The sequence below is a fragment of the Bos mutus genome, chromosome 6 (assembly GCF_027580195.1).
Source record: "Bos mutus isolate GX-2022 chromosome 6, NWIPB_WYAK_1.1, whole genome shotgun sequence".
NCBI classification, from domain to species: domain Eukaryota; kingdom Metazoa; phylum Chordata; class Mammalia; order Artiodactyla; family Bovidae; genus Bos; species Bos mutus.
In genome coordinates this window covers 29,425,315-29,450,357 of record NC_091622.1, presented here as the reverse complement: position 1 = coordinate 29,450,357, position 25,043 = coordinate 29,425,315, and the positions used below count along the sequence as shown (strand labels likewise).

The 25,043-nt window shown below is 38.5% G+C and overlaps 1 protein-coding gene across 24 annotated transcripts in view; it reads left to right on the top strand.

Annotated features, from left to right (window-relative positions):
* The window catches only part of BMPR1B (bone morphogenetic protein receptor type 1B), a 449,200-nt gene that overhangs the window by 403,437 nt on the left and 20,720 nt on the right, over window positions 1-25,043 (top strand). For 16 of the 24 annotated variants that reach the window (XM_070372126.1, XM_070372127.1, XM_070372116.1 and 13 more), the window contains 4 exons: window positions 5,460-5,562; window positions 6,073-6,175; window positions 16,163-16,259; window positions 17,658-17,796. In XM_070372126.1, coding sequence (XP_070228227.1) covers window positions 5,460-5,562; window positions 6,073-6,175; window positions 16,163-16,259; window positions 17,658-17,796 — 442 coding nt within the window. The remainder of the gene's footprint in view (window positions 1-5,459; window positions 5,563-6,072; window positions 6,176-16,162; window positions 16,260-17,657; window positions 17,797-25,043) is intronic. The other 8 variants (XM_070372138.1, XM_070372136.1, XM_070372134.1 and 5 more) reach the window with 1 other exon arrangement.

Here is a 25,043-nt window from a genome sequence, read left to right as displayed (position 1 = left end):
AGAAAAACATCTTTCTGCTTTATTGACTATGCCAAAGCCTTTGACTGTGTGGATCACAATAAACTGTGGAAAATTCTGAAAGAGATGGGAATACCAGACCACCTGACCTGCCTCTTGAGAAATGTGTATGCAGGTCAGGAAGCAACAGTTAGAACTGGACATGAAACAACAGACTGGTTCCAAATAGGAAAAGGAGTTCGTCAAGGCTGTATCTTGTCACCCTGCTTATTTAACTTCTGTGCAGAGTACATCATGAGAAACGCTGGGCTGGAAGAAGCACAAGCTGGAATCAAGATTTCCAGGAGAAATATCAGTAACCTCAGATATGCAGATGACACCACCCTTATGGCAGAAAGTGAAGAGGAACTCAAAAGCCTCTTGATGAAAGTGAAAGAGGAGAGTGAAAAAGTTGGCTTAAAGCTCAACATTCAGAAAACTAAGATCATGGCATCTGGTCCCATCACTTCCTGGCAAATAGATGGGGAAACAGTAGAAACAGTGTCAGACTTTATTTTTCTGGGCTCCAAAATCACTGAAGATGGTGACTGCAGCCATGGAATTAAAAGATGCTTACTCCTTGGAAGGAAAGTTATGACCAACCTAGATAGCATATTCAAAAGCAGAGACATTACTTTGCCAACAAATGTGTGTCTAGTCAAGGTTATGGTTTTTCCAGTGGTCATGTGTGAATGTGAGAGGTGGACTGTGAAGAAAGCTGAGCACCGAAGAATTGCTTCTTTTGAACTGTGGTGTTAGAGAAGACTCTTGAGAGTCCCTTGGACTGCAAGGAGATCCAACCAGTCCATTCTGAAGGACATCAGTCCTGGGTGTTCTTTGGAAGGAATGATGCTAAAGCTGAAACTCCAGTACTTTGGCCACCTCATGCGAAGAGTTGACTCATTGGAAAAGACTCTGATGCTGGGAGGGATTGGGGGCAGGAGGGGAAGGGGACGCCAGAGGATGAGATGGCTGGATGGCATCACTGACTCAATGGATATGAGTCTGAGTGAACTCCTGGAGTTGGTGATGGACTGGGAGGCCTGGCGTACTTCGATTCATGGGGTTGCAAAGAGTCAGACACAACTGGGCGACATGAACTGAACTGAGTTTCTTGGTGATTTTTAGATTATTTTATTACTGCTTTTAAAATTTCCTATCACCGTGATTGAGCAGATCAGATAAACTCCTTTTTAACTACTACTTTAAAAATTATATTTTATAGTTAAATTAATCTTTATAAGGATCTAAACCAGTTAGAAGAAAATTTCTACAATAGTCCCTTCTCAACTGTGGTGGTTATATTTTTGGACAACTTGAGGTTTATAATAAAGAAGCATAAGATCTTAGTGGAAGAATAGAATTAAAGGGACAAAGACTTGCGTAAACCTTATAAACCTTGCCCTCACTCTGCAACGAATGAGTTGGGGTCCAGAAGTGAAAGTGAAAGTGGCTCAGTCATGTTCGACTCTTTGCAACCTCATGGAGGCAGCCCATGGAATTCTCCAGGCCAGAATACTGGAGTAGGTAGCCTTTCCCTTCTCCGGGGGATCTTCTAACCCAGGGATCGAACACAGATCTCCTGCATTGCAGGCAGATTCTTTACCAGCTGAGCCACCGGGAAAGCCCAGAAATGCTGGAGTGGGTAGCCTATCCCTTCTCTAGCAGATCTTCCCAACCTAAGGATCGAACCCAGGTCTCCCGCATTGCAGGCGGATCCTTTACCAACTGATCTACTGTTTATAAATCCATTTGACCCCAAATGAAAACAGGCAAAACGTCCAGGCTCAGGATGCACAGCCACCTAAGGAGTATCATTTGGTCCCTCCAAGCTTTAAACTAAGTGTATCCCTTTCTTGCTGCTGCTGTTGCTAAGTCTCTTCAGTCGTGTCTGACTCTTCGAGACCCCATGGATTGCAGCCTCCCAGGCTCCTCTGTCCATGGGATTTTCCAGGCAAGAGTACTGGAGTGGGGTGCCATTGCCTTCTCTGATCCCTTTCTTACTTACTAGTAAATGTTCACAGGCACACTGAAAATCTCCCAAGGCAGTTTATCCTCAGTGTTCTCTCAAGATGTTCCAGATTTCTTTGCTTTTGAAATACTGGGCATATTCAAGGAGGCATGAACCTGTAGAACTATCCAAGGTTGTAACAGAGGTTTTATTATCTACTTTGACCTCATATGACATTTACTTTTTCAAATGCTTTGCTTTTTCATGAATTGGCCTTATGTTGAGAGGCATTCAGTACTGATGACTGATAATGTTTATAGGCAACTGTTTTGTCAATTACTTTTGCTGACTTTATAACACAGGGGCAGAATTTTTGAAATGTCACATCAGTTGTCTTTTTTATTGACGTTTGGTTGATTTATAGTATTACATTAGTTTTATATATACAGCATAATTATTTAGTATTTTTATAGATTGTACTGCATTTAAAGTTATTATAAAATAATGCCCATATTTTCTAATGCTGTACAAATATATCCTTGTAGCTTATTTATTTTATACATGGTAATTCGTACCTCTTACTCCCTGCCTCTATCTTGCCTCTCCTTCCTTTTGAATTGTCTTTTAAAATTCATTATCATTACTGTAATCAAATGATTCATCCTGCATTCATATATGCATCTCACTGCTTTCAATTTTGTATAAAATTATTTCACCTTTTATTTTTCTCATGATTCTTCATCTCTTGTTATCACTTTCAACACTCTAGGGATGACGGGTAGCAATCTATATAAAACATTTGAAACCTGTACTTAAATATGGAAGCAAGCAGCAGAATGTTGAGATAAGCCCATAGTAAAGTCAGATGCCTTTGGTGACATTCAGCAGCCGTCTCTTAGTGGTGGGTGGTTGATCGGCTTTGATTCCAGAGTGCAGTTGTGTTTATATTTGTGCTTGCTCGAGAGTTGAAAGTTCTCAAGTAATTTTTAAGTGTCTGTAATTGCACTACTGGTTTCCAGTCAATGGCCCTTCCTAGCTAGCAATTTCAGTAAGAAGTTTATAAATTATTTTTGTCTTATTGTCAGTAATATGCACTTGAGATGGTTCTCTTGCCCTCTTGCTTATCCTCCAACTAAGTATTTCAATTTGTATCCAGATTTATAACGTATAGGACACCAACTTCTTTCTCTAGGGCCTCTCTCCCTCTCCACCCCCTTTTTAACATTTATATTTTTATTGAAATAATGTTGGTTTATAACATTTCATGTTTCCTTGTACATTTTATTTCTACTTCTGTATACACTACAGCATCTCTCCATCAAAAATCTTGTTTCCATCCTCTATTTTAGCTTCCTCCTCTTCATGGATAAGGGAGTGGCCCCTCAGTACGTTTTTAAAGCTTGGATTTACTCTCCCTGATGTTTCTTTACATTTAACAGGACATTGTAAAAGTAACATGCCAACAGCTTTACCAGCCTTTTCTTTTTTGATTCTTAGAAGTTGCGTCAAATTACATTTCTCTATACTCAGATTTTGACTTAAGGGGACCTCCTGGATAAGGAGAAATTAGTCTTTTTAGATTTAACGTATTGTATCAAACTTTTTTAGTCATGCTATGATTTCCTAATGTCAGAAGCTTAAAATAACTTTATTCTTAATTCCTGAATTTTACTTTTGATGAGAAATGCAAGTTACACACAGAGTGTAAGTATATAGGAAAGGGATAAAAGAAATGTATAGGAAAGGGATAAAAGAAAAATCACATGGTTATTGTTTGCTTATATTGTCTGAAGTAAATTTCTAAGGGATGGTTCTTTCATTTATTGCCTTCATTTTAGGTCTGTGTAGTCACGCCTGTGTTGGACGCTGACCATGGACATACATCTTTCTCTCAGGAAAGAGATGGGGATGTAGTTCAGTAGTTTATTTCTTAGCACAGGCAGTAGTGGTTTATGACTTATTTTGGGAGTCTTTTTGCATTCATCACCCAAACTTGTGAAGTAATGTCTGTTTAAAAATTGTTCTATATATAATAGTCCTTGTTTTTCATTTTTAATCCCTGGAGGGACTTTGGAAAAGCTATGAGAAAGAAGCAAGAAGTCCTTCATGCTACACATGATTCTCTATCTGTTTGTTTTGTGACCTTCTACAAGTATGTTAGACTCTCATAACCTTTAGTTACCTATTTGTGAAATAGAAATATTACTTGTCATTATTCATGAGAGGATTAAATGAGATTCTAAGCAAAAGTTCTTTTTAGTGTAGAAAACCAGACAAAAATTAAAAATATTGTTTCTGTGGCTTTCATATCATGGTAAAAGCCCTTCTTTCTGCTGTCCATCCTTACCCCACACTCAAATTAAGACCAGACTTGTTGCCACAAAGCCCAATGTTTTCATATGCCATCCTGAAAGTAGAGGGAGGTACTGCATGGCACAGTCTTAGTCTCCTCACTTAGGCTGTGCTGACTCCAATTCCTACTTCTCCGTAGTCTGTAAGCCCCCTGTATGCCTTGGTGCTAAGTCACTTCAGTCGTGTCCGACTTTGTGCAACCCCATAGATGGCAGCCCACCAGGCTCCCCCCATCCCTGGGATTCTCCAGGCAAGAACACTGGAGTGGGGTGCCATTTCCTTCTCCAATGCATGAAAGTGAAAAGTCAAAGCAAAGTTGCTCAGTGTGTCCGACTCTTAGCGACCTCATGGACTGCAGCTCACCAGGCTCCTCCGTCCATGGGATTTTCCAGGCAAGAGTACTGGAGTGAGGTGCCATTGCCTTCTCCCCTGTACGCCTTAGGAAGAGATAAATTGACTTCACTACCTCAGAGCAAGTAGAACCAGAATAAACACTCACCTGCATGGGTTCACCCCAGTTGTGCCTCTCACTAGCTGTATGGCCTTTGAGAAATCACTCAAGATCTCTGAACCTCAGTTTCTTCATATAGAAAGTAAGCATATTATTACCTTCCTCTTGGAGTGGATTTCTGAAGGTGATAGCTATGAAGGGCCAGAAATGCTGTTAATTTATATGTTATATGGAAATGTTGGATCCTTTCTCATGAGTTTCTAGACAGAGGATATATGAGTACATAGTTTATGATAATTAAATCAACTCAAAAGGAAGTTTTGGGATTCTTTAATCAGATAATAACCTGTTATATGATCTTTTACTTTCTTCTTGTTTGTAATGAAACAAATGATTGTTGTTGTTGTTTAGTCGCTCAGTTGTGTCTGACTCTTTTGCAATGCCATGGACTGTAGCCCACCAGGCTCCTCTGTCCATGGGATTTCCCAGGCAAGAATACTGGAGTGGGTTGCCATTGCCTTCTCCAGGGGGTCTTTCTGACTGAAGGATTGGAACCTGAATCTCCTACATTGGCAGGTTAATTCTTTACCACTGATCCACCAGGGAAGCCCCAAACAAGTGGTAAACATCTTCAATTCCTTTTACCCTGGACACGCTCGCTGTCTCTCATGTGCACACACACACTTACTTTGCCTGTTTGATCTTTAGCACAGATGGATATTGTTTCACGATGATAGAAGAAGATGACTCTGGGATGCCTGTGGTCACTTCTGGATGTCTAGGACTAGAAGGCTCAGATTTTCAGTGTCGGGTAAGGAAGATACCTTGCTTCCACTTTGTAACCTTTTATTGGCAAGATTGCAAACAGCTAAGTTTCAAGCAAGATAAAATAGAATTTTTTTTGACTCGCTTGTTTTCAGTAATTTGGACAATAATTAGAAAATTTGCATTGGGTCAGTTCTCCCTTCATTTTGAAATCAAGTAGTCATTTTATTTTTGCTGTTAACTTTTGGCTTAGGGACTCATTAGATCATCTTGCTCAAATTCCGATTTGGTTAATTGCATTAAGCCAAGCCTTCTTCCTGAGTTTATACTATGCATACTGGTTATTGCAAATAGTAATTTTGTGGAAGTGCAAGTTGCAGTAAGAATATACATGATGATTTGAAAGAAATTACCTAATACGGCATTTCAGCATGTCTGAATAAAATTATTAGAATTTTAAGTCAGTTCTGTAAAGAGTGTTAATTTGCTAGTTTTAGGTGATATGGCTTTGAAATTTGGGGTAAACCTATTAATAGCTGTCAGGTTTCAATTTCAGGACACTCCCATTCCTCATCAGAGACGATCCATTGAATGCTGCACAGAACGGAATGAATGTAATAAAGATCTACATCCCACACTTCCTCCGCTGAAAAACAGAGGTAAGGAGAGGAAGGCTCACAGGCTGGAAAAGTTTTAGGCATAAAGAAGATAAACACTTGAATTATTCTCTTTTCCAAATGTATCTACCTGAACTGTTTTCTTACTCCTGGCCCAGAGGGCCGAGACAAGATGACAGTGAAACTGACATTCAGAGATGAATACAGGGAGTTATTGGGAAAATAGTCACATTTGACTTCACTCTTAAGATTTACTTCTTTATCCTGTTCTTACTTCCCTCAGAAAACTAGTGACTAGAGCTTGGAGTGGGTTTCAAGAGGATAGAGGAGGGAGAAAGTGTTTTTTGTTTACCCCTAAATGTTATTCAGAAGTTGTGCTTGATTCAAAGACTGCTATTTGGCTACATTTGTTTTAAAAATAAGGACCTTATAAAGCTGCAGTCTCCAGCCTTTTTGACACCAGGAACTGGTTTTTTGGAAGATATTTTTTTTTGCAGACTGCAAGGGGAGGTGGTTTCAGGATAATTCAAGTGCATTACATTTATTGTACACTATATTTGTATTATTATTACATCATATCCACCTTAGATCATCAGACATTAGATCCCAGAGGCTGGGGACCTTTGTATAAAGGGTTAATTCAGATCATTTGCTTCATGGCATTTCCTTTTATTTATGCTAGAGTAACTACCTTTTAGTCAATTCATATATATTGATAAAATGGAGAAAATATCTAGAAAGTTTAGTTCTAAGACTTACACATTTAGTGTTGCTCATTAAAAAAAGACACACACCGCATCCCCAATGACTCTTGGTTAAAAACAGCCCCCATGTTTCCTTTTTTCTTGGTCTCACCACAAAATAAATGATTTGTGATTGTCATAGTCCTAAGTCTTAAAAAAGTAGCTTAAGATGATTTATCATCATTGATTTTTATTTCTTAACAGAATATCTTCCCAACAAAATACAATGACCTTATTGTGTTCTGATGATATTTTATAACATTTGTTCCTATAGCCTAGCTCTGTAAGATTGATTCATAATAGTTCACATCAAAAAGTCACAGGCAGTTTTTCTTTTTTAATTTTGCCAGTCAGCATGCTAGGTGTTAGGGATCAGAAATGGATAAAGAAAATTCTTGCTTTCAAGACTAGCACACTAGATTGTGAGAGAGAAACATGGAAATAATTATACTCAGAAAAAATCTCAGTAGAAACGAAAGAGTGGCTCATTTTGGAGTAGGAGGATGTCAAAATACTGCATAGATGTGATACTTGAGCAAATTTTAAGGATGAACAGAAGTTTGCCAAGTGGGTAAGGCAGAAATAAACAATTTAAAAATGAAAATGGCTAACATAAGCCAAGAATTATGCTAGTAACTGTGACATTAATTAAACCATTTGAGCTTCACAACAATCCTGTCGGGTATTTAGGATTTTTAGTCCCCATTTAAATATGAGGCTTTTGCAGCACTGAGAGGTTAATTCACTTCCCCAAGGTTGCACAGCCTGTGAATAGCAATGACTCTAAACAGAGGCAGTCTAATGTGTGTAATATTTGAGAAAGATTTGCAAAATGCAGTTATGTGAAATAGCATAGCTGGTTGGGAAAAGTCTAATTCAGTTGTTTGACGCCTCGCTGTTCAAAGTGGGCCTGTGGATCAGAAGCACCGGCATCACTTGAAACTCATTAGACATGCAGAGGCTCAGGCCTCACTCCAGACTACTAAACCTGCATTTTTAATGAGATTTCCCAAGTGATTTATATGCACATTAAAGTTTGGGCAACACGTTTGGTAGAAAAAGACCTGTGTGTGGATGTGGCTAGCACCACTGTGTCTCAGTGTGTGTTTGACAACACCTTGTTCAAAGAGAAGTCCACTGATTTCAAACTGCTATGAAATTCTAAATGTTTGTTTTGTTTTGTTGTTATTCCCTCATGAATCAGTAGCAAAAAGTAGGCGATCTATAGGCAGCAGTTTGAATAGCACTGATACAGGGGCTGATGTGTTGGGCTTGGGGCCGGGAGGTGGGTAAAGAGTGCAAGAAATGAAGATGGATGTACTAGAATCACTTCCCTCAAGGAGGAAATCCTACCAGTAGGGATTAGGAAAACGGACTTAAATGCTGAAAGGGCTGCAGTTCTCATACTGTCCTGTAGGTGGAACCAGATTCCAGTTAGGACGTGGCAGACAGGCGGGGATTCTCTGAGGAGGTTGAGTGTTCTAGAGAACTGAGTGAAAAGGTTTTGGAAAGAAGAGCAGTTGTACTGGGAAGGCAAGTCCTCTGTTCAGGAAAGTGGATGCTGATGTGGCTGGTGGATTATGTGAGAATTATACTAGGTGATAGATTTGAAGGTGCGGAGTTTAGTGGCTTTAAAGGTTACTGTTTTGAACTCCGAAGATCCTAGGTATGCCTAGGTGAGGTCTGTGTAGGTTCCACCTCACCATTTTTGGTGCAGTCATTTTGGGGTCCAGTAAAAGTCACTGAAGACTGTGGTCTGAGAGCACTGGTCATGTTTACATAAATATACCACAGAGCTGCTGGGTTGTTGTTGGTTTTTTTTGCCTCTACCGTGTATACATGGGCAGCATTTTTACAGGAAGTATATTATATATGTTTACTGAACATCAGTAATGCCTTGGTCAGAAACATTTGCATTTCAGCCTTATGTATATATGTCTACATGTAGTTGTATTGGAGACATGTGTATGTATGTTTTGGTATAAAACCCAAAATAAAGAAAAGGGGTGTTAAAGAGACATGGAACTGTCTTATTTTGATATTTTTCATTATAGCTGCTGTTGTAATACTTAGGACCAACCCTAACTTTTGTGGAGCTGGGGCAATAATATGAATGGAAGATCACATACCATTTACCTAATTATTTAGAACTCATAATCCAATATAGCAGACTGGTAAATAAAATACTTTCCATTAACTGAATTTAACAAGTGTATTTTTATAATGGCGAAGAACACCAACTTTGCATTTAGAATGCTTGATTTATTCACTGCAGTGTGGGAGGGGGAGTAATGGGGATCCTGCACGGGGAGGAGCCTCTCACGCAGGCAGCTGGACACCTGTTCGTGTCTGTGGTAGAGATACTGTTGGTTTGGAATGCTTGAAGCACCTACCTGGGTCCACACCACTCTGGCAGCCCCCAGACATTTCTTCAACTGGAGCCAATGTTGTGACTAGACGGCCCCATGTGGTTCTTATTATATAAAACTCACCTCAGCAGCCACTGTCAGAGAAATCTGAGAGAAAAGATGTATTATTTGCAGAAACTAGAGGTTACACAGCACACCTGAGGGCCACACAGCAGGGTCACAGGCATTTGGGATGGGGACCTGGGCTTCTGCTTTTATTGGGGTCAAAAGTAGGGTGCCTAGGATTTCATAGGTTCACCCTTTATTGGCAAGTTGATTAATTAACTTAAATGACTGAGTTATAATTGACATATACCATTATATTAGTTTCAGGTGTACAGCATAATGACTCGATATTTGTATGTATTGCAAAATCATTACCACAATAAGTCTAGCTAATGTTTGTCACCCTACATGGTTACAAAAATATTGGCCAATTTAAAACATAAGAGTGGGGATGAGGGTATAGGAAGGGAAAGTGGAGTTCTTAAGGTGGTCAGTTATCCAGGGAACTTCGTTGGCAGGTCACCTGCTTTCTTCCTAGTTGTTTTACCGGTAGTTGCGTCATGCAGCTGGTAATAACGTTTATTCGAGATAGAGGTTTTGGAATAGATGCCTCAGTAATCAGAAGCTTAATGTTGGGCAAACACCTGGCCCTCTGGTTTATGCTCCGCCCACACGTCTTGCCCCAGCCAACCTCCGCCACCTCTTTGTCAAAGGTTAGGGTAAGTACACTAGTTCTTCAGTCCACCTTCAAGGAGACAGGGAGCCGTACAGTCCCCAGACACAGGCCTGGGGCCATTTAGGTAGAATTTCAGACTTTGGGGCAATGGCCAGTGTTTTAAATGGAGAGTGGGATGGGACAAATCTGGATGGACACTTCACTGGAGTTTTGCAAACCCACTGCTCACCGGGAAGAGGTACAGTTGAAGGGAGCCAGAGCTCAGAGCCCAGGCCAGTTTTGTGGGTGAGGGCAGTGGAAGTTATCATCATAACCATGATAATCACATTTGCTAAGATGGGTGGAGTGCTTACTTACCATGGCCCTTTTCTAAGTTGTTGTTGTTGAGTCACCCAGTCATGTCTGACTCTTTGCAGTCCAACGGATTGTGGCAAGCCAGGCCTCCCTGTCCCTTACCGTCTCCTAAAGTTCACCCAAGTTCATGTCCCTTGCATTGGTGATACCATCTGGCCATCTTATCTTCTGATGCCCTCTTTTCCTTCTCCACTCAGTTTTTTCCAGCATCAGGGACTTTTCCAGTGAGTAGACTGTTCACATCAGATGACCAAAACACTGGAGTTTCAGCTTCAGCATCAGTCCTTCCAAAGAGTATTCAGGGTTGATTTGCCTTAAGATTGACTGGTTTGATTTTCTTGCTGTCCAAGTACTTTTCTAATTACTTTACATATACTAACTGATTTAATCCTCATAACAGCTCAGTGGGGAAGGCACTATTACCATCGTCCCCATTTCACAGACATGCAGCTGAGGAGCAGTGAGGTCAAGTACCGTGTGAAGGTTATACAGCTAGAGTGAGCACTGGAGATGGGAAGTGGGCCTTGGACCACATCACCCTGAATCGTCTATAACAAAGAAAAGGGAAACAAAACCCTGAAAGACATTGTTGGGAAAAAGGCTTTTATGTATCTAAGACTTGGAAAGCTCTAAGTAAGTAGTGGCTGGTTAGCCATATCACAAAATAATCAGTAAACAACAATATGATTACTTCAACGCCTTCTGTTTATTATGTTTGCTTTGCACAATTAGCAGTTTCTTCATTCTAGAATGGGCTTCCTTTGTGGCTCAGCTGGTAAAGAATCTGCCTGCAGTGTGGGAGACTGGGTTCCATCCTTGAGTTGGGAAGATCCCCTGGAGAAGGGAAAGGCTGCCCACTCCAGTATTCTGGCCTGGAGAATGCCATGGACTGTAAGTCTATGGGGGCTCAAAGAGTCAGATATGACTGAAGCAACTTAGCATGCAGGCATGCACGTACCCCTACACTTAGTACTACTCAGATCTATAATAAAACCTCACCTAAGCCTCTTTAATTATAAATACCTACAAGTAAGTTTGCTGATTAAAAAATAAGCAAGAAAACCTTTTCTATCTATCCAGTTTTTTTCCCCTTACCCCCTACCCCAACTTGGATGCGTTTGCTTAGCAGGATATTAGAGATACAAAACCGCATCCAATAAATATTTATCAGTGTATATTTAGAAGCTTGAAATTTTATTTGTCATCTTCTATTTCACAAAAAAGATGATGAAGGGTGGCCAGAAAGCAGCAGAAATTCTTTTATGAATATTAGTTTTCTTTTTCCTTTGCTTATTTTATATCAGCACCAGCAATGCATAATACCCTGGGATGATATTCTTTCTCCTGAAGAAAGAATTATAAAAAGTAATTAGATCAAATGCAGCACCTTCATCATAAATGATGAAGTTTGATTCGGGAAGCCCAGTAACACTGCAGTTAGTGCTAAGAGGAGGGAGAGATGTCTGTTTTGATGGACAGGCTTGTAGGGAGAAGTCGTGGTGCCCTGGTGTCGGGCTTGCTGCCTGCAGAATTAGTGATGAAGGGGCCCCGGAAGAATGATGTATACCTACACTCTCAGCATCACATGATCTGACCGAGATATTGTGAGTAAAATGTTCTCTGGAAATGATATATAGGCAGGAGAATTTGGTGAGGTTTCTTTTCTCCTCTCAAGTTACTTATTTTTGTTTAAATTTTTTTTTCAAATGAGCACTTAAAGGAGTGGAAGACTGGTGTTAAAGTGAACAGAAGCTTTCCTTTATTAAATGGGATCCTCTAATTTAGGTTTTACAAAACCAAAGTTCGTATAATTTTTTGGAATAGGTGTGGGTTTTTGTGTGTTTAAATATGGGAATTATGTATACTGCGTATATACTTCATACAAAATGTGTCAGAAACACCTTTTTGTTTGTTTTGAAATAGAATAACTTCCAATGTAGGTTAAGTAACATTATAATACAGGATGTCCTAAGCTCAACTTTACCTTCTGATTTCTTATTCAACTAAAAAAATATTTTGAGCACTTTACAGATTTGTTTTAAAATGCTGTTACTTAGCTTTGGTATTATCAATTATAAATTAAACTCAATAGAGTAACCTGTATTTAACCAATGAAACAACTCCCTTATTCTCCACAACACACATAGGTCAAATATATGATAGAATGCAAAGTTGAGTTGCAGAATTCTCCTTCTGACACATGTATTATACTTGTGGTAGTATAAACCACTCTGTGAGCCTGAGCTGAATTCCTTGACAAGGAGTAGCCTCAACATTTCTTGAAATGTGCAGCTTTTAACTTTTCTGGAAATTCTGGTTAACTTTGTATTGGAGGCATATGGAAGGAATGTAGAAATCATTTGTCTTTTTTAATCTGAATATAAAAATTCTTTCTTGACTTCCTTTGTTACCAGGAAATAAAATTCTAAACTTTTTCTGCAGGGAAGTGATTAGAATATTATTTCTTTGTTCTTATAGTGAATGTATTTCTAGATGTTACCATAAGATGGCATACCAATATATGAGGAAAATAGATTACAGTATTATCTGTTGACTAAAAACCTCTGACAAGACTATGCTTTTCAGGTACTTTTTGCTCTAGTAATAGAAAGATGTCTCCAATTTATCTGTGATTATAACATTGAGAACACACATAAGGATGTCTTCCAGCATGTGTTTCCAAGTCTTTCTAGCTATTTAGGTTTTTATTTCTTCTTGCAGTTATGAGCCATATTCTAGCCTTATGAAAACAGTCCTGGAATTTAAATAGCTGCAAACCAGTTAATTATCAGAGAGGAGACAAGTAGTGACAATACTATTTTGTTAGGAAACCGCTGGTGATTCTTTTTTGCCTCTCAGAGTGAACCAGACTTCCCTGGAGAGTTCTCCGATCTACTTCCCTGAGCAGCTGGAGTGACAGCCAAGTAGAAGCCTGCTGCCCTGGAGAGAATCGGGGGCTCTGTTCTTTCCTGATAGGTATCTGGTAGTGTTCGCCTTCTGAAACTCAACAGTGACGTGAATGTTTACATTGTTAATGCCCTGAGCACAGGTAATGGCAGACTAAAACATGACTGGCGTGACCAACAGAAACAAAAGGTTTATTGATAAGGCAGTAAATTCATGGCAGAAGACCAGGAGGCAGGTCCTGAGGCTCAGGGCCTAGGGTTATTGGGGCAAAGAAAAGGAAAGTGGGAAGATGATGCTAGCCTTTTTTAAAACAGTGCTTGATGATAAGGAAAAATCCCTTAGATTCTTTCGGTGTCATGGCTCTCATCAATCAGAAATCTGTTAAGATGAGTAATAACTATACTGTTCTTATAGCTCAGAGTATTCTGCATTTACGTGGAAAAGTGAAAGTCGCTGAGGCTTTCTATATTTGTATACTGATAATATGTTATGCTTATGTAGTTAGTTCTTCTAGTTCTGATAGAGTATCCAGGGATCTCTATGATTTTCTACAAAATCAGGCCTTTTGCTTTCTTGTCCTTAAAACTGGAAATAGATTTTAAGTTGTTTCCAGTGCCATTATTTGCTCCATGGCATTTGCACACCTGCATTGTCAGTTGCTATCTCACTGGAATGGGAACTCTCTAAGGGAGTGTTGGAGTCCTTTACCTGCACAGTTTTCCTATAAGACTGAAATTATTTCAAAATAATTAAGATGTATGTTCACATTGGTAAAAAAAAAAAAAGAAACTGTTATAATCTTTTTAAAGGATATTTTGACAATGTGTATGATGAAACTTAAAATATATATCCTTCAACCTAACACTTGTATTTTTTAGAATCTAGATTAGGAAAATAATCATTGACATGTGCAATGATGTATGTGTAAGAATGTTCATCACAGAATTTTATGTATCACAGCAAAGATGTATTATAACAAAATCTTCCCAATCTCCTAAATATACATCATCAGAAGACTGACTTTCTAATTAGAATGTGTTTGTATGTATACCATATAGTCTTTGAAACTCATGTTGCAAGAAAAATTTTATTGTTTTAGAAAATGTCTACAATATTATAAATGAAAACAATCTAGGTACAAGGTAATTATGATTTCCCCCCAGTTTTTTATGTGGTGAAATACACAGAACAGAAAGTTTTCCATCTTAATCACTTAGGTATACAGTTCATTGATAGTAAATATGTTTATGATGTTGTGCAGCCATCACCACCATCCATTTATATAGCTCTGTTTATCTTGGAGAACCAAAACTCTTACCCATTAAGCTGTAGTTTTCCCCAACTCTCTTCCCTCCTAACCCTTGACAGTCACCATTCTTCTTTTTGTCTTTATGATTTTGACTTCTCTAAGTATCTCATATAAGTGGAGTGCTCATCTTTTTATGACTGGCTTATTTCACTTAGCCTAATATCCTCGAGGTTCATTCATGTTATAGCATCTGTCCAGAATGCCTTCCTTTTTAAGGCTGAACTACATCTTATGTAATATACCACATTTTGCTTATCCATTTGTGTGTCAGTGGACATGGTTCACTTCCATATTTTAGCTGTGAGAATAATAGAGCTGTGGGTTTATAAAGCATTTTTGTGAACTATTTTGCTCATGAAATTTTTTTGTTTGTTGAAATGAGACTGGAAAGACATATAATAAAATGTTAGTAGTAAGTTTTCTAAGTAGTGAGGTGATGGCAGTTTTATTTATTTCAGTTAATTTGTGCTATTCAGTTTTTCTTCAGGGAATGTATGATGCTTTTGAATGAAAAAAGGAAGTTGCATTGAGTGGGATGAGGTCCCCAGCCAGAATGTTCAGGTAGCCGAACAATGAAAAGTGCATAGCACAGTTAGAAAACATCTTGTTTGTAGGTAACAAAAGTAATAAATTACAATACATGATACCTTTTAAAGTTAAGAAGCAGCAATGATTCTCCCAAGGATGGGTGGTGCCCTTAATCAGAATGGTGGTAATTCTGTTACTATGTAAGTGCACCTGGCTTTCAGTCAGTTTTCTCAGGAAAAAAAACGTATGTTCCAGAGACTACTGCATATAAAATCACCTGGGATGGTTGTAAAATAAAAATAAAATATTTTGAATAAAAATCTCTGGTGTTGAAGTCAGTAAAGCAGCATTTTTATAAAGCTCTTCTAGTCATTCTTATTTTTAGGAATTTTGAAAAATCATGCTATAAGTAAATCTTATTTGTGAAGAACTGGAATTAAAATAGCATGAATACTATTTAATAATTTGTTCTTTAAAAAGATCACACCATAATTCTTTGAGTAGGCACATCCATTCTTTTAAAAATTGATGCCATTTATGAAAAAATTAGGTATGTATTTTTGAAGGGCATCTTTGTTTAAAATATTGCACATCCGTGTATTCTGTTTATTTGCCAATATTTGAGGAATTGTGTTCCTTTGTCTCCATCATAGGATTGCTTTGCTTTTTATGTACAATGAATAGAGATTCATTTTTTATCCAAATTTATGATGTAGAGTGCCCCAGAAACCACATGAGAAGAGTCTGGAAACCCATCAACTGGATCTGAAATAAAATACCTGCTTATATTTTAAGGGTATTGGTCCATTTACATTTATTTATATTCTGTGCTTTTATCCTGTGTCAAACCTGTTCCTTCCAAAGAGGAAGAAGTGCATACTCTTGAAGTGAGTGCCTGGATGAACAGTGATGCATGTTGCTCAAGCTCGTTTACTCAGATTTTGAGAGTATATATTTATTTCTTATCAATGAGCAGATTAAAAGAACCGCACATCTACACATAGAGGTTAGCAAGCAGTTTGAGGAAAGACTTGCTTCCTAATTTTTAAGTAAAAGTAATCTTGTATTATGCCTCTCTTTACTTCTATTTAATTTCAGATTTTGTTGACGGACCTATACACCACAAAGCTTTACTTATATCTGTGACTGTGTGTAGTTTGCTCTTGGTCCTCATCATTTTATTCTGTTACTTCAGGTAAGTTTCCAACACATGGATGTAGACTTTTGAGTTTATAAAATCATCCTCATACTGTTCTACCTGTTGATGTTTTTCATCACAGCTTTCCTTGACCTAATTAGATATTAGATTTCACTGACAGTATCAGTTACTGTTGATAATCATTTGTCCTAATGAAGTTATTAATAGATAGTTGTCTTATTTCTGCTTCAAATATCAAGACTACCCAGAAAAATTTCGTCTCTAAGAAACTTATGGTAGCTAGGAAATTCAGCAACTAGTTGCTACTAACCTTTGATTCAAAGCAAGAAATGACCATGTTGACTTAGAATCACTTTAGTAATTCCTTATTTTGTAAGCTAACAGTATTCCCTTATTATCGAATGATTATAAAAGATAGCATATTAATTATTAAGATAGACTATGTTCAGTTAGTAGATGTAGATTTGATCCATGGGTCAGGAAAATCCCCTGGAGAAGGAAATGGCAACCCATAATCAATATTCTTGCCTGGAGAATCCCATGGACAGAGGAGACTGGCAGGCTATAGTCCATGAGGTCGCGAAGAGTCAGACATGACTTAGCAAGTAAGCAGCAACATTACAAATTATTTTCAATCACCTAAGAACTCATTTTCTAATTTATGAAATATCAGGGACCTTTAAGTTCTTATCATTGCCCTTTTGTAATATTTATGTTCAGTTCAGTCGCTCAGTCGTGTCTGACTCTTTGCGACCCCATGAATCACAGCACGCCAGGCCTCCCTGTATTTAGGTTACTATTCTACAAATAAGAGTTGACTCAAATATCATCAATTCTAACTTAAGACATGATTATTGACAAAAGCTTTTAAAGTTTCGGTTTATCTATACTATCGCTTTATACGTTGCCTTTTATGAGAAAGTTACAATGTCTTTTGTAAACTAAAAATCTGCATCTTTAGCTAATTAGGGACCTTGTAAGAAAAGATTGTAGGGAAAGGATGTTAGAACTATCCTGGCGAAGGAAATGGCAACCCACTCCAGTATGTTTGCCTGGGGAATCCCTTGAACAGAAGAGCCTGGTGGCCTATAGTGCATGGAGTGGCAAAGAGTCAGACACGACTGAGAGACTACTACTACTATTGGAACTATATAAAATTGTTAATGGAATGTAGGCCGCTTGGATATATGCAATCAAAAGAAACAGAGAAAATGAAAGATGGTTTTGACTGAGTGAAAATTTGAAGTTTAGTTTAAAAAATAGGTTAGAACACTAATTATGACTTTGTGTTTTGGAAATCATAACTAAGGATAATATATATTGAGCATCTAATCTTGTATTTACGTGCAAAGATGAACCTGCCGTGGTTCTGCGTGTTCTGTCCCTGTCCTTGCAATCCCGTGTCTAACGTTTTCTTCCTTTGTGCATCTTCAGGTATAAAAGACAAGAAGCCAGACCTCGGTACAGCATTGGGTTAGAACAGGATGAAACTTACATTCCTCCTGGAGAATCCCTGAGAGACTTAATTGAGCAGTCGCAGAGCTCAGGGAGCGGATCAGGCCTCCCTCTGCTGGTATGAGAGGAACATACCTTGAATGTAAAGGAAATGTCAGTAACTGCTGGGTGTCATTTTACTGAAACGGATAGGGCAGTGGACAAAGGAAAGCGCTCTGCAGTCAGACATCAGATCTCAGATGCAGGGTTTCCAGATAACATTTTGACATATTGGGGGTGAGGTCATTGTTCTTTAATGTAAGTGTATGGTTACAATCCAGACCTCTGCGCTCTGATAAAGAGCAGATTAGAAAACATTCGACATGGGACCATCTTCCCTCTGTTTTCAGGAAGGATAATGTTACAGCACTTTGGCCTGGCTTTTGAAGGCAAAAGTATTACAACCAACTGGGATCTGAATACTTCTAAAAGGGAAGAAGGCTGCCTCTCAGCTGGAGGGTTTATGTTTCAGGGTGAAGCCCTGGCTTTTCCATTCAGGAGAGTTTTAATTTTCTGATGGTCAGCGCTGCCAACTTGGAAGAAAATATACAGTGAATCCAAGGCACTTGCTTTAATGAGAAAAGCATTTGGTTACTTTATGGACCATGCACAAAGATTGTTGGGACTTGAAATGGAAATAACAATGAGAAATATTTTCCTTTATAAACTTTATAAATTCTGAGATTGATTTTCCTAATGTTTATTGTCTGGTTCTGACTTTGGATGTCTTGTTTACTTGATTCTTTTGGTGACCTTTTATTTAGTACTAAAAGTAACTTAAAAATCTCAAGCCAAGAATTTATTTTATAACTCTTTTCCTTAGCATACAAAAAGCTGTATACATTTAACATATATAACTTGAAGAGTTTGGAAATAAGTAGGTGGCTCAGTCGGTAAAGAATCTGTCTGCAGTTCAGGGGACCTGGTTTTGATCCCTGGGTTGGGAAGCTACCCTGGAGAAGAAAATGACAACTCACTCGAGTATTCTTGCCTGGGAAATCTCATGGACAGAGGAGCCTGGTGGGCTACAGTTCATGGGGTCACAAAGAGTTGGACACCACTTAGTGACTAAACCACCATACACCCCTGAAGCCATAACCACAGTCTAGGCCATAAACATATCCATCACCTCCAAAAGTTGCCTCCTGCCCCATTCATTATTATTATTTTATGATAAGAGCCCAGTGTAAGAGCTAACCTCTTTGCAAATTTTTTTAAGATTATAATACATATATATTAAATAGAGGTGATAGCTAGTGCTACTGTGATAATCATATCTCATTATTTAAATATATCAAATCAGCATGCTGTATACCTTAAACTTAAAAAAAGTTATATGCTAAGTATATCTAATTAAAAATAAAATGAGTGTCAACTTTTTGCTTCAAACTAAGGAAAAAAGAATGCAACATTCCATTAGTAACTATAGGCACTGTGCTGTGTGGCACATCTCTGGGACTTATTCATTTTGCACAGCTGAAACTCTGTTCAGTTCAGTCGCTCAGTCGTGTCCGATTCTTTGCGACCCCATGGACTGCAGCACACCAGGCCTCCCTGTCCATCGCCAACTCCCAGAGCTTACTCAAACTCATGTCCGAGTCAGTGATGCCATCCAACCATCTCATCCTCTGTCCTCCCCTTCTCCTCCCGCCCTCAATCTTTCCCAGGATCCGGGTCTTTTCAAATGAGTCAGTTCTTCGCATCAGGTGGTCAGACTCTGTACTCTTCAACTAATACCTCCCATGGAGGTAATACACCAGACAGAAAACCACTTGTGAAGTAGCTGTTATGACCAAACTGATGCTACTTAGGATATAAATCTTTTTTTAATGTAAAGTTCTTATCAAATTGCTTGACTTTTTATTCTTAGAATTTAACTGATATATAACAAATACCATTCTTACATTTAAAAATGTTTTATTACACTTCAAGTACAGATTAAAATTCCCTTTGATATTAATCAATCAGATACTTACACTCTTAGAATTGGAAACTACTGTCTTCCTCCTTCTAGCCCATCTTTCTCATTCCTGTGGCGTTCTCTCTCAAATCTTTGACCTTGCCTCTTTCACTTTCCTGCATAACACACTCAATATCCAGTCATGATTGTGGGTCTTCTTTCTTAGCTTGATAAGCATAGCATCCCTCTCCTCCCACCTCTTCCCCACTGGATTCTTAAGCTCTTGCATCAGCCTTGAGTAATTGTTTTGAAAATACAACATGTTTTTTTTTTTTTTTAGCTTTATTTTTTTAAATTTTATTTTATTTTTAAACTTTACATAATTGTATTAGTTTTGCCAAATATCAAAGTGAATCCACCACAGGTATACATGTGTTCCCCATCCTGAACCCTCCTCCCTCCTCCCTCCCCATACCATCCCTCTGGGTCGTCCCAGCGCTCTAGCCCCAAGCATCCAGTATCGTGCATCGAACCTGGACTGGCATCTCATTTCATACATGATATTTTACATGTTTCAATGCCATTCTCCCAAATCTTCCCACCCTCACCCTCTCCCACAGAGTCCATAAGACTGTTCTATACATCAGTGTCTCTTTTGCTGTCTTGTACACAGGGTTATTGTTACCATCTTTCTAAATTCCATATATATGCGTTAGTATACTGTATTGGTGTTTTTCCTTCTGGCTTACTTCACTCTGTATAATAGGCTCCAGTTTCATCCACCTCTTTAGAACTGATTCAAATGTATTCTTTTTAATGGCTGAGTAATACTCCATTGTGTATATGTACCACTGCTTTCTTATCCATTCATCTGCTGATGGACATCTAGGTTGCTTCCATGTCCTGGCTATTATAAACAGTGCTGCGATGAACATTGGGGTACATGTGTCTCTTTCCCTTCTGGTTTCCTCAGTGTGTATGCCCAGTAGTGGGATTGCTGGATCATAAGGCAGTTCTATTTCCAGTTTTTTAAGGAATCTCCACACTGTTCTCCATAGTGGCTGTACTAGTTTGCATTCCCACCAACAGTGTAAGAGGGTTCCCTTTTCTCCACACCCTCTCCAGCATTTATTATTTGCAGACTTTTGGATTGCAGCCATTCTGACTGGTGTGAAATGGTACCTCATAGTGGTTTTGATTTGCATTTCTCTGATAATAAGTGATGTTGAGCATCTTTTCATGTGTTTGTTAGCCATCTGTATGTCTTCTTTGGAGAAATGTCTATTTAGTTCTTTGGCCCATTTTTTGATTGGGTCATTTATTTTTCTGGAGTTGAGCTGTAGGAGTTGCTTGTATATTTTTGAGATTAGTTGTTTGTCAGTTGCTTCATTTGCTATTATTTTCTCCCATTCTGAAGGCTGTCTTTTCACCTTGCTAATAGTTTCCTTTGATGTGCAGAAGCTTTTAAGGTTAATTAGGTCCCATTTGTTTATTTTTGCTTTTTAAGATCCATGTCTTTGCAAATATAATGTCTTTCTGGAGGGTTCCTCAGATTATGCCCCATGTTTTTTCTCTGTGACAGATTAGACTGAGCCAGTTTGTTTAACTTATGTCATAACAGAAGTTTGCACAACCAATGTAGCAACCAATATAGCTTAAATGTTTAAAATAACATTGAAATTGGTATTAATGTACCTGTGTCTTTAGGTGGACTCACATCTCTTTTGAGGTGGAGACTACATTTTGTCACTTGGCATCCTGGGATGATTAAAGAGGCTGCTCAATTATTTATTTGTTAAAAAAAAAAGAAAACTTTCAACTCCCAACTTTTGGTATCTGTGAAAATACTATCTTATGTCTGTAATCTGGGTACCAAACAACAGTGTTTGGCTATTAACCATATACGGTTAAGAGCAGCCAGGTTTCCAGAGGTCCAGCGCTGGCCAGATTATGGCCTTTAAAGGATGATCTCATTTAATCCTCATAGCCGCTGTGAGGTGGTGTAGAAATGTATCCTGTATCACACATCAGGGGCCCAAGCCCACTGGGGTCAACCAGCTGGTCCATGGAGAAGCCAGGAGTCAAACCCGGGTGATCTACCTTTAGAATCTGTGCTCCCAGTGCTTGTGAGCCAAATGTTAAGTAAAATTAAGACCTGCATTTGATAACAACAGGATGGGAAGAAGGCTCCTATCACTCACTTGAGCGAAGGGAAAGCCTCGGTATTGTTTTAAGATTTGTTTTTTAAGATAAACAGTACAAAAATGTTCAGTAGTCTCTCTGTGTATGATGTGAGTGAGTATCTCACCTTAATTCCACTTTGTCATTTATTTCATTAACATAAAGGGAAAGTTCATGTCTTGTGTATAAACACATACTTGGAACTAATATTTACTAAGTGACTTTGTATATAAATCCTCTAAGGGAGGAATATCATAGAGTGGTTGTAAGAATTTTCCCTGATATATATATACACACACACACACACACACACACACACATACAGACATATAAATATGCCTGGCATTTTGAATACCTGCATACTATGTATTTAATCAATAGTAACACTATTTATTTATACCATATTTATCTGACCTTGTAAAGGAACAAAAGGTGAAAAATCTGTCCAGTATGCAACATTACCATGGTCTTATTAAGCAGATATGTTAAACAGTGTTTTTGTGTGTAGGGGTGTGTACTTCGTTAATTCAGGGACATAGAGCACAGAGGTTTCTAGGGTCCACATGGGCTTAATTTACCATTGGACACTATCAGATAACTGATCACTAGATAGAAAGACATTTCTAAAATAGTGATAACCCTTATAATCCTTACACAGTGAGTTGTCCTCACTTTACATGACATAATTCTTCTCTGTTTTGAATCACAATTATAATGATTGTATTGAGTTTGTATAATCTAACTTTCAAAATTGATATCTAAAGATGTCATATAGAAAGAAAGTTTGAGTACAGAAAGATCTGAAACATTAACTAAATCAAATAAAAATGCAAATAAATGACATAGTTAAAACATTTTTCAAAATGTATTTTTGGGTCCATAGATGTTATAATAAATCTCAAAAGAGAAGTATATTTTAAATTTCTGAATATAGTTTAATGAGACTTTTCATTTTGAGATAAGTTGCTCCTGTTCTTGTGAACGTTGCCAATTTCATCTGTACTCTTATCAAATTCATTATATATGTCATCATTAGAAAAAAAGTGGACTTAAAACTGTTTATATTAGGAAATGATCTGTGGATTTACACAAGCAATGCTTTGTAACAACTGTAAATCAATAATACTTCTTTAATCAATGTAGGAAGTCTCCTCTCAGGCCAGTAGTTTAACTGCTTACAGGTGGCCCTCAGCTGCTCGGCGCTCTTGATGCTTCTGCTCCCTTGTTTGGGAGGGAAATGGACTGACTGTCTCCTGCAGGGCCTTTCGACTCCTAAAGGGAGGGAGGCTCGTCTACGCGTACATTTGATGCCTCATTTCCTTCAGCCTGAGTGGCTTAACGGCATGTCAGCAATGCTTTTATTCTTTAATTCTTTTAGAGGAAAAGAAAAAGACTTTATCTTGTCCCCAAAAGCTTTCAGTCTGATATTAGTGCTGTTAATGATTCTGGCAAAGGATAGCATTACGTCTTGAATTGATGAAATCATTCATTAGACAAAAACAGAACCCATCCCAATTGGTAGACATCCGTGGTAGTCAGAATGCTAGCCCCCACAATGTCCATGTCCTTAGCCCTAAAATCTGTTGTTTTACAAGGCAAAGGGGAATTAAAGTTGCTCATCAGCTGGGCTTCCCTGGTGGCTCACATGCTAAAGTTGCTCATCAGCTGACCTTGAGATGAGATTATCTAGGTGAGCTCAGTATAGTTGTTGTTGTTCGGTCACTAAGTTGCATCCAACTCTTTGCGACCCCATGGACTAGAGCACACCAGGCTTCCCTGTCCTCCCCTATCTCCTGGAGTTTGCTCAGGTTAATGACAGTAGCTCATATATATAGTTAACTCAGTATAGTTACATGACCCTTAAAAGTATAAATACAGAAAGAAACACTTTAAATTTACTTAATGCAAAGCCTATCTCTGGGAAGAGTACATCCCAACTTTCTAAGCAGATCTTATGAGAGTTCTATGTTTGATTTTTTTATATCTCCCAAATTATGTAAATAGTCACCAACACTTAGCCCCTTTAGTCATGGTGTTTTTAAAAACCTAAGCACAGATTGAATGCTGATCATGTGTAAAGAGACATTTAACCCCTATGCCGCTTGAACCTCTTGTTTTCCTTCTGCCTGTCTCTGCTGCACTTCGTAATTCTCCAGAGCGCTCTCATAGCTTTGCTTTCTCCCCAGCTCTAATGGGCTGTTCTCCCTTTCCGTTTTACATTTTTGGTTGTGACAGCCCTTCCACCTCAAAGCATAGTTTTCAGTGATTTCTTACTCCTTGCTTATGTTTCATTCTGTCTCCTACTCTTCACGTTCGTCACACATCTCACGCAGTGTGGCATTCTGTATCTGATGTTTCCAGTATCTGTAATCTGAAGGTGTTAAGTCTATTTGGATTCTTCCTCTTGCCTCATTTGCAGTGGGTGTTTCCTTTTGTTTTAAGGCATTTACCCTGTGGGATCCTCTCTCTTTCCTTTCCCTCCCTCTATTTTCTTTCTTCCCTTCCTTCTCTCCCTCCCCTCCCCACCTTGGGGATTTCCTTTATTCCCTTGTGAGCCCAATAATGCATTACACTTTTTTGTTTCTTTTATTTTATCCATGACCAAGCTGTCGGGTGGCAGGAGCTCCTTCAGAGGCTCTAGTATCCTTCCATAGTAGTGGAGTGAAGCATATTCTGTAATAATTTCCTCAAGAGAGGATTTGTATTTGTTTTTGCCAGGAGCCATGGTGGTGGTGTGCTAGCAAACTAGGGCAAATTTGGTCCCATTCAGTGGTTCAGGCTTAATGCTAAAGCCCAGGGTTCGGTGTTTCTCATTTTTAAAGGGTCAGAGTTCATCATCTAGATCTCAAGGCTGGTGTTATTCTTTGCCCAGATAGCAGCCTGGCATTTGTATATGCTGAATGCTCATCTAGCCCCGCGCTCTTCTTGACTCTTCCCTTCCTCTCTTCCTTCCTCTGCCTACACCTCCCGCTTAGAGATTTCCTCTGCGAGTATTTCTGAGTATGCCCAACAGTGCAGTACCTTTCTGTTTTGTTGTATGTTATCGAAGCATATAGTGGTATGGTTCCCTTCAGAGTATCTAGTGGCCCACGCTAGTGGTAGAAGTGAAAAGTATTCTTTTCTGCCAGTTACTGTGAACCCTTCAAGTGTTTTTCTCTGTGAAAATAATAATCGGTAAAATGAAATAATAATTTGGAAACAATACTTCAAGCACTCAAAACCAACAGTCTCAAATGTATATTTAA